This window comes from Lactuca saligna, chromosome 4 (genome assembly GCF_052625555.1).
Source record: "Lactuca saligna cultivar CGN05327 chromosome 4, ASM5262555v1, whole genome shotgun sequence".
Classification (NCBI taxonomy): Eukaryota; Viridiplantae; Streptophyta; class Magnoliopsida; order Asterales; family Asteraceae; genus Lactuca; species Lactuca saligna.
In genome coordinates, this window is record NC_136420.1 from 113,080,321 (window position 1) to 113,090,767 (window position 10,447).

A 10,447-nucleotide genomic window follows, 5' to 3' on the forward strand; every position below is an offset into this window, starting at 1 on the left:
TAAAAATTCTCTTGCAACAAAAATAAGAATTATCAAAAGCACTATTATTCAAAATAAAAACGAAAAGAAAAGAAAATGCAAACTAATTTAAAAGTCGGGTTGCCTCTCGAGAAGTGCTTCTTTTTGTGTGAGTCTTGAATTGGTCTTCGAACTTAATAAACTTCTAATAAAATCGATATCAATCCACCTGTTGCATTTAATTTTCTTTGTTGGACCGAATTGTAAGATTTGACTTTTTGTTTTGAAAATCGGCCAAACGACCTTTAATCCATATAATCCAAGAATCTTGACAATGATTGGAACTGGTTGGACACTCATCAAAAATGGATCGCACATCAGAGCTCTCTCCAACTTGTAACGTCCCAAAATACCGAGAAAATTTTCATTTAATTAAATAAAAAAACATTCATTCATTTTTTCTAAAACGCAACCATAGCACAAGTATTCCCAAAACATCAGAGTAAATCGTAAAAAGTCAATGTGTAACAACCAGATTTTACAGAAAAATTTTTCATTTATTCAATCATAATACCAACCACATTTGTTTCTAAAATCCCATTACATAATCATAGTGTTTCTTTAAAAATCAGAGTATCAAAAACTAATTACAGAATTACTGGAGAATACATGTCACGCCATCAAGCTGGGCCCTTGCGCTTAGGGTCAGAAGTACCTGAAACAACCAAAAAATGTAAGCATACTCTTAGTAAGTTTACCAAAACACACATAACACATAATCACATAATGACATGCACACATACATATAAACTTTCCATGGACTCCCTCAATGGTCTTCATGTGGAATGTCATGGGCTACCCCTATGGTCTTGTATCCCCGAGCCATGGGCTCCCCCCTTGGTCTTGCCAAATGCCATGGGCTCCTCCCATGGTCTTCACATAAACCCATACATAGATCAAATAACAAACCATTACATATTCCAATACTAATCATCTCATATCAATTAATAGGTCGACCTGGGTACCTTCAACCCATGAGTGTAGTGATAAGACTCACCTCTCAAATGTCAAGTTGCACTGAAATCCCTGACTGCTGACTCACGGAAAATTCCACACTATCATAGTAAACAGACATCCAATTAACAACTGGAGTATCATCGTTGACTAAAGACTCATACTTAGGGTACATGTCCATTTTACCCCTTTTCCCAATTTAGTCCAAGGCCCAAATTCAAATCTATATCCAAAAAGGCCCAAATTACTTCTAGGCCCAAAATTATTCCAAGCCTATTGGGCCCACTAAGGCCCAATATACAATCCTAAGCCCAAAAGAGAGTGTTCAACCAGGAGTCCAAAACTTCAAAGTCCTTAGTCCAACATGGGCCCAAACTACTGAGCCCAAAACCCAAAAATCAAGTCCAAGGCAAATGTTCGAAAACCTACTGATTCCCCGAACGCACGGCGTTCCTTGGTGGAGTGTTGGGCGTTCGCTACCGACTCAGATCGCGGACCAAAGTTGGAACGCAGGGCGTTCCTCGACCCTACGCAACACATTCGCATGCTGATTCCAAAAAGGCTTATTAAGCATTCAATGCTTAAAGCCACTCGACCAAAATATGGATCTAAGTCCCAAAGAGCATATAAGACCATAAAGTCACTAACATGGTGACTTTGCATGCCCTAAAAGGTTCTAACTTCACAATATAGCATTTAACTCTCATAAGAGGGCTTAATCTCATGCATGGAGCTTATACAACTCTAAAGATGCAAACTTTATGAATCTACACCCTCAAAAACACCAAGAGGAGCAACCCAAATCCTCAAAAGTGATCACAACTACAAGATCTTAATTATAGAACCAAAAAGGGTCAAATATCCATGAGAACCAAGAACTAAGCTCTTCAAGAGCAAGATTAGAGCTTTATACCTCAAATGAGTTGGAAATGAAGCAGAAAATCGAGATCTATGAGCTCCTTCTTGAATCACCACCTTGCACTAAATTCTGGTCATTAAATAGATGCAGTCATCGATTCTCCCGAGAGGCTACAAAAGGAGGTAGGGGTGCAGAGACAGCCAGGAGGTTAAGCTTCCCTTCCTCGGATGAGCTTCAAACACACACCAAAACACACTCAATGGACTCACAACACTCTTGGAGGCTCTAGGGTTCGAGATTTGGGTTAGAAGGCTATGGAGGCAGAGAATGAGGAATACACCTGGGACTTAGGGTGTTTAAATAGGTCTCAAAACCTAAAAATTAGGGTTTGAGCTCTACACGTAAATGTGTTGCATTCCCCAAGGGAGCGCCCATGTTCGAGCTCAGCCTCCAAAATTTCAAAATAGAAGAAATAGACCCTTTTCCCATTCCAATTTTGCAAAACAAGGCCAAAAGTAATAACCAAATATATAAGGGACCAAAATAGAAGATTACTAGGATCGGGCATTACACAATGCGGAATGAATCTCCAGGGGATGCAGTGCGTTAAAGTGGGACCCCTACTTTTGAAACCGAAAGTACCTGAAAACATTTAAACAAAAAACTAAAAGCATAAAGTTTAGTGAGTTCCCTAAAATACCACATACCATACATATATCGAGTCTCATGTGACATTCATCGTGTCCCGCCTAACATCGGTCCTTGCCCGATATTCATAATGGGCCCCATCCAACATTCATACAAACACATGCAAGAGTCACGAGATAGATAACATCCTACAAAAATAATCTAACGGGTCAGCATTGGTGCCTTCGACCCATAAGTACAGTGAAGATACTTACCTGAACTACTCAACAAAAGCTTAACAACTACCTCAAAAAAAACACAACCAACCCAAGCTTCCTAAAATCCAAACTAAGACCAATCCTTAGACAAATACTCAATTCTACCCATGTTTTCCTAAAAGTCAAACCGGTCAAAAAGTCAACATGAAAAAGTCAATGGTGAAAGTTGAATTCAGTCAATTTCCATGTTGTGGCCATCCATGACCATGTCGTGGCCCACAAACGACAAAACAGACAATAAATTCCAAATCGCCACGACGTGGAAACCTAAGGTCACGTCGTGGTCTTCAGTCTGAAAAATTTTTTCTTCAATAAGAGCTTAAACCATAAAGACCAAAAATAAAATCATCATATCTAATTCCTAATAGCTTCATGATAGATAATATTTCCAACTTTATCCATTAGGAAGGTCCAAACCACGACTATCTAGACTTTAAATCTCAAAGGGACCCAAAAAATGCATCTTTCTCTACTTAATCCATCTAGTCCAAGTCTCCAACCTTCATATCTAAATCAACATGATGTTTAGATGGATAAAGTTTCCAAATTTATCCATAACAAACTCACAGAATTTCAAGATATAAACTTTAATACACCAAAATGACCTAAAGGACCAAGATAACTTGCATGGATAAAAGGGAAGGGAAAAGATCATAACTTTCCTAATCCATGAGGTCCAAGAAGCATTCCAAATTGATCAAAAGATTTCGGAGTCCACTCAACTCCAAGATCACTCATAATATGGACCAAAAATGCCAAAAACCACAAATAAAGAGATCTAAAGAACTAAAGAGTAAGATTGGAACTTTATATTCACAATAGTCCATAAATGTAGTGCCTTTGATGGATCCAAACTTGGAACATCAATCCTTGCAAACAAAAGAACCTTCTTGATCTTCATGCTTCATCAAAACACCACCAAAACCATCCAAATTATGAGAGGGGATAGATGAGGAACTCAAATCTTGAAGGTGGAGGTTAGGGTTTCCCCCAATAGGCTCTAGAGGTGATGGAGGCTAAGAAAAATACCCTAACACAAGAATCCTTACCTTTAAATACCTTGGAAATCTTAAAAATTCATAGGCTTAGGCTGCACGGTTCTCACATCGTAAGAACATGTTTTCACCCATTTCAATTTCAACTTCAAACAATCATAACTTCTTCGTTTCTACTTCGCTTTTAGTGATATTTATATGCACGGAAAAGTATTGATGAGCCAGCCATAATCCATGCAAGAAGCCCGAAATATTATTTTTCCTATTTTACCATTTTCTTCAAAACAAAAAAATGAAGGCTTTAAATCTTTTAACTAACATTATCAACATCTAATAAGGTCTAAGCTCTATTCTCGTGAAGCCCAGGGCCTTTACTCGATCCATTTATAGGCCATAATCCTGATATAAGAAACTTCGCAAAACATAATGTTACAGGCTTGAAGCTACATCCATGGTAGAAACTGAATTTCGAAATATATGTTTTTTAGGTTCATGTTCTTGTTCTTGGAACGATTACTGAAACCCTAGAAATAGAAAACTAAAGCTGATGAGCAACCTACTGATGAACGATTTCTAGAATCCTTCATCGTCATTCGAGTTTAAAACCATGAATTTGGGACTCTTTAAACCTATGAATTTGGAACCCTTCAAAGTCGTTGGTTTCTGGAGATGAAAGTCATCATAAAAATTCATGTTTGGTTGGATACTCGCTGAAGAAGATAACTGAAGAGTCGCTAGAGATGACAAAGTTATTGGAAACCTTCAATAACAGGTTGCAATGATTTTATGAGCACCTACAACAAGTTAAATGGTATATTGCGTACAAAAAAATGACCACACGTGAACAAAATCAACATTGGGTTACCCTCCCGAATCATTTTCCCATATGCTAAATAACCAAATCAGAAAAATATTGAAAATAGATGGCCTTTTTAATAAGTTTAGCTTTACTTCGGAAATTAAATACAATATATAAGTTTTTTTAATGATATTAGCATTTTAATATCTAATCAAATTGTCAAATATTATATAAGTTAGTTGAAAATGTTTTAATTTTTATTTGTATATATTTGGAAGTTTTTTATTTTAAAAATGGTAAGTTTTGAGAAAAAAATATCGAATAATTAAGTAATAAATATCTCTTTAAATCGATTAAAAATTTATAAATAATTGTATTAATTAATATTTTTTTAAAAATAAAAATATCATTTTAAAAGGTGGGAGATTTAATATTTTAACTAGTTATAACTTATCTTATCTTATCTTATCTTACTCTTACTCTTACTCTTACTCTTACTCTTACTATTCTAATAAATGAATAAGTTTGTCTTTCTGTTGATAAATGTTACAATATTAGAAATCCTTATTAATATTATATTACACCTATCATGCCACATGTCAACCTATTAATTCTTCATTTAAATTTTAAATTTTAAATTTCACTCTCTAATTACATTAAATTAATAATTGATTCTTCATTTCAAATTTCAAATTTCAGATTTTCAATTTTAAACTTCACATTCTAATAACATTAGAATAAAAAATAAAATTATATATATATATATATATATATATATATATATATATATATATATATATATATATATATATAAAGGTGATATAATTTCATGTATTTATTTAAATCAACGATTATAGTTTTATATAACTAAAAAATATCTCTTATTTAATAATTTTTTTAAAATAAATTATTTGGAATAATTGATTGATAATTTTGATTTTTATTATGAAAATTTAATTAATTTTATAACCAGAGTTCTCACAAATTATAAACTAACTAAATAAGTTATAAAAAAATAAAAACCGATTATAAATCTTCTATTATTCATTACTCATCCAAGGGCCCAGGCCCATTCGTGTAAAGCGTGGTTAAGGTTTAACTATCCTTGTTAGCTCTGAGCCTATATGGGCCTTAAAGTTTAGTAGGTAAACAAATTTGTTGTGGGCTGATGAACTAAAATTTAACAAGGCCCATAAGTTACTTAATAAAGAAACATTTATGTTTCGTCCACTTGGGAGTTTCCAATTTACAAAATATCGATTAGAAAATGTATATAAGTTTATGTTTACATTTCGTTTGATATAAAAATTAAAAAACACAATAAAGTGTTACGTTTGGGTTTAATTGGTCCCCTTTTTTTTTGCACCTTACACTATTAAAGCCAAAATTTACATGTTAGTTATATTTTTTACAGACCTATGAAACAGTCACCTGGTTATTTGATTGAGTGACATGAACATTGACTAATGTTTGAACAGTCACCTGGTTATTTTATATTTTATATTGTATATATTTTTTATATATTATTGGCGTTAATACCCATAAAAACCATGATCTCATACAAAACTCGATCTTTTATAAAGTTATGCAACCTAGGAAACAATATACCTGATAGTAAAGGCCAACCTTATTCCTGGCTAAGAAACAAAGCTTTCAATACTGATCATGATCATGTTGTACAAGTCAATGCATGAAGTACAATCCAGTTCATGTAGGTCCTTATTTGTTATCACTTGGACATGCATAGAACATAAGCACATGGCCTTGTGGTAGTAAAGAAGGAGATACTATAACTATACATCTGTAAATTGACACTATAATTAACAAAATTTGGTCAATTATTCATTCATATTCCAAATATAATTTGATTTAAGATATTCAATTTTGTCTTGGGAACTTCCATGCACATGGCCTACATCCCCTACCATTACCAACCGTTTTTAACACTTCAAAAATCAATGATTATAGCTCAAGAAAATAATTTCTAAATATAATTTGTCAACTCTAAAGTAACCAACTTTTAACGCATAGTCTATGTGAGCGTTTCATAGAACTTTCTTTATTTATTTATGGAAAAATTTTGTGGTATCTTTACGTTTTGAGTCTACACATTGCATTTTTTAACAAAAAAAAACATGAATAATTTAAAATTAAAATCAGTTGGCATGTTTTAAAATTAAATTATTAGTGGTGTTTCTATAAAAAAAAAAAAAAAGGAATTCCTAATGAATTTTCACATAAAAAGATTTTTTTAAGGGCTATTCTGAAATTTGACCTTTATTTATTTATTTATATATAAATATATAGACTTCGTAGAATAATATATTTGAGAGATCAATTATGACCAACAATTCCCACATCAGTTAAGCAGTCTTTGTCAGCAAATATTGTCCCATAAAAGCCTGTATAGCATGTGGATTGTGAATTAACAGGAATTATTATAAGGCAATAATTTCACAAAATGAAAGAGAAACGAACTATCAAGTTTTATGAATGTTATGCAAGTGTTGAAAGTGATTTATCGAATTTATATAAGACGTTTAATTAAAAGATGGAGAAGGTTTTTAAAAAAAAAATGGAAATTTATAAAGTAAAGAAGATAAAGAAATCAATGAAAAGTCAATTGCAGTAGTGATAGTTATTGAAATATTGAGGTTCAGTGGGAAAGATTACATCTTTAATGCAAGTTAGGTCACCAAACAAAATTAAAGACATATTATATTTCAGATGATTTTATGATTTTATACTAGAAAGATGGAATTGACTTCTCAACTAAAAGATTACTACAAACAAAATTATGAACAAAAATAAACAGATGATACATACAGATTTTTGAGAAGGATTATGATCTTTTAAGGCCTTGAGAAAACACCCCATAGCTTTCCACGACCTATGGTCTCCTGTAACTTTCGTGCACCTTCGACTTCCATGTCTACAAGCTTTTGTAAATGCAATAAAGCACCTGAATTCACCATCTGTATGCGGCATTTCTTCGAATGGGTTAAAGACATTAGAATGGAAACAGGGTATTTCTTGTCTAGATTCGGAATGGAAGGATCCAACAGTGAAACTGCACTAACGATTCCTCTTTGTTCCTTTTTGTAAATTCTTCGGTTTCCTGTGTAAATCAAGATTGATGATAATGCCTTTGAAGCTGCTTGTTTTTCTTCAATTGCTTTCCCGTCCAACATTGCTATCAATGGCGGAATGCAACCTTGTTCGCCTAATTCTTTTCTGGATTTGGTGTTACATGCTAGCCGGAAAATTGCTTTAGCGGATTGAATTCGTACACCTAATACACCACAGCTTAATACGTCGATGATTCTCTGTAGAAAATCGTCTGTAATAATGTAGTCCACTAAGCGTTCGTCGGAGGCTAGGTTTTTTAAGAATTCGACTGCCACCTCTAAGCTCCGAACAGAAGGGGCGGAATCCCAGAATGTTCGTAAACTATCCATGGCGCCTTTTCGAACAATTACTAGTTTCAGATTGTCATCGTCCCTAACCAGATTACTCAAACACGAAATTGAATATTCTCGAGCTAGAACAGTTCCGGAACTAGCAAGTGTTAGAAGTACAGGAGTTGCATCTTCTTCGAAGAAATTCTCTCTGGTATCAGCGAAATTAGCTAAGTTCCGGAGTACTCCGGCGGCGATGGCTTGTGAGCTTGGAGTTCCAGCCAGGCAAATCTCGAGTAACGATGAAATCCCACCTCGAGACCCAATTGCCCTTGCATTTTCTTTGGTAGTGGATAAAGCATTAAGCGCGATACAAGCTTTTTCTTTAGCGAATCCGCTACCTGATTCGAGAACTCGTAGAAGATGATGGAGCAACAAAAGTCCTTCGGCGATTAATACGTGTTTGCTCGAATCAACTGTTGAAACCCTAGCAATGGCTGTTACCGTTTTTTCCTTGATTTCCGATGTTGAGCTGGAATCCAGTAGACGTACGAGCACGGGAACCACTCCCTGAGCAACAGCGATCAACACGTTTTTATCATCTTCTTGAAGTAACCCAAGGAGCGAGTCGAGAGCCGAGTTTCTCGACTCAGTCGACCCGATCTGCAACCGAGTTATCAAATTCCTCGACTCGACTCGTATCGATTCCCTCTTTGAAACTGACGCTGAGCTGGTGGAAACAACGCCGTCGTGGAGAACACCGCTTGTTATTAACACCTCGCAATCCTTGATGTGGCTATCAACTTTCGCTGAGATCGAATCAACATCGTTTTGTGTCTTCAGCTTCCCGCCGGGAGGATTGGCGCTGTGACAAATGAGTGACAAGGAAAGAGCTTGAGAGAGTGTTTGGGCGAGGGAACGGAGGATATCGACGGAGAGAGGGTTGGAGGGAAAGTCGGAGAGGTCGGAAAGTTTGGATTTGAGATCGGAAAGCTTCGTTCCAATGAGAGACCATTTTCCTTTGAAGGATACTGTGTGAGGGATTGAGTCGAGTAGAGATTGAAGAAGCTGGAGGTTAGAAGCCTCGACGACGTCGGCTTCATTTTCCGACAGCTTCATTACCGGCGTTTCGGTCTGCAAGGTCGGTGTGTTGAAGGTGGAGGAAGAAAAGAGTGAGATATGATATGACTATGCGAAGTTTCATGTTAATAATGGCGGATGATAAGTTCAATGGCCCAAACGCGAGTGAAACACACGCGCTCCGTTAAAGAGAGGTTAAAATGGCACCATTCCATAAGTTGATCCTGTGATTAAGTAATTATTGTAAATCCGGTTCCAAAAAAAAAAAGTAATTATATTTTAATATGATTTAAATATTTTATTGAGAAATTTATGTATTTTCAAGTCTAGTTAAAAAACAGGAAAAAAACAAGAGAAAATAGGGAAAAGGATAACAACTTTTGTTTGCGTGTTCACTTTGAAAAGAAATCAACGAAAAGGCAATGTTGCATATCTTTATGTTCTAAAGCTGATAGAGTAAAAAAAATTGTTAAATTTGTAGTTATATTTTTCCAATATGTGGATAATCATGACTTACCTAACCGTAGTCATTTAAACAAGAATTTCATAATATATTTTTAATATCGCTTTAATTTTTTAAATTGTTGTGTAGTTTTAAGTATTGTTTGTTTTTTCGAAGCAAAAAATCATGAAGTATGCGGACAACCTCTGTAATCTTCTGTAGCAGAAAAGGTGAAATAAAAGGCTCCAGCTTATAATAAGAAATATGTTTATTTTTTAACCTCTGCAGTAAACTGAAATTTAAATAAACTAATTTTATAAACTGAAAATAATTCTCAAAACCGAAATTTTAATAATTCTAGTCTTAAAACATTGAAAGACTACTAAAAAAATAAAAATATAACACTTAAAAAAAAACCTTACAAAAATATAAAAGAAGCTAACAGTTTTAATCTAGAAAAAAAAAAACTAGTTTTAAACAACATAAAAAAAATAATTAAAAAATTAAAAAAGTATTGCAAACGATATCTATAAAGTTCGTAAAAAAATTACACACGTTAAAAAAGATGCAACTGAAACTAAAAATATTATTACCAGAAACAATTAAAAAGTAATAAAAAAAAATTTATGGAAACTATAAAAAAAAAAGTTGTATCAAATCCGTATATAAAAGTTAAAAAAATCAAAGTTGTAAAAAAAGTTATACCAAAATCTACAAAAAAAAAAAAAAAAAAAAAAAAAAAAAAAAAAAAACTGGAAAAAATGGAAGTCAAAGATGTTTGAAGAGTCAAATCAAGTGTTGCATCATGCAGCACACGCACAGAGGTTTTGTAGTCTGAAGCCTTCCAAAAAACAAACTGTTTCGACAGTGAAAGTGTTGTGTGTGTACTACGCCGCGTAGCAGAAAGTGGTTTGAAGAGGGTTTTTTAAGAAAACAAACAGCACCTTAGACTCCCACGACAATAAATTTAGGAGACAATTACAAAAATAACATAATC

At 34.0% G+C, this 10,447-nt stretch overlaps 1 protein-coding gene across 2 annotated transcripts; it reads right to left on the reverse strand.

Annotated features, from left to right (window-relative positions):
• Positions 1-654: 654 nt before the first annotated feature.
• LOC145042616 (ARM repeat superfamily protein) lies at positions 655-9,128 on the reverse strand. 2 transcript variants are annotated; one of them, XM_078991070.1, is made up of 2 exons: positions 7,357-9,128; positions 655-673 (listed from the first exon to the last, which is right to left on the reverse strand). In XM_078991070.1, exon 1 carries the CDS (start codon positions 9,045-9,047, stop codon positions 7,383-7,385), a length of 1,665 nt encoding a protein of 554 aa, XP_078847196.1. In that variant the 5' UTR covers positions 9,048-9,128; the 3' UTR covers positions 655-673; positions 7,357-7,382. The 2 variants fall into 2 exon arrangements, with proteins under 2 accessions (XP_078847196.1, XP_078847195.1); XM_078991069.1 differs by lacking the exon at positions 655-673 and adding an exon at positions 6,914-6,932.
• Between the last annotated feature and the right edge of the window lie 1,319 nt (positions 9,129-10,447).

Excerpts from the sequence above, each read along its gene's own strand:
- LOC145042616 (XM_078991070.1), bottom strand. The coding sequence starts at position 9,047 with ATGAAGCTGTCGGAAAATGAAGCCGACGTCGTCGAGGCTTCTAACCTC.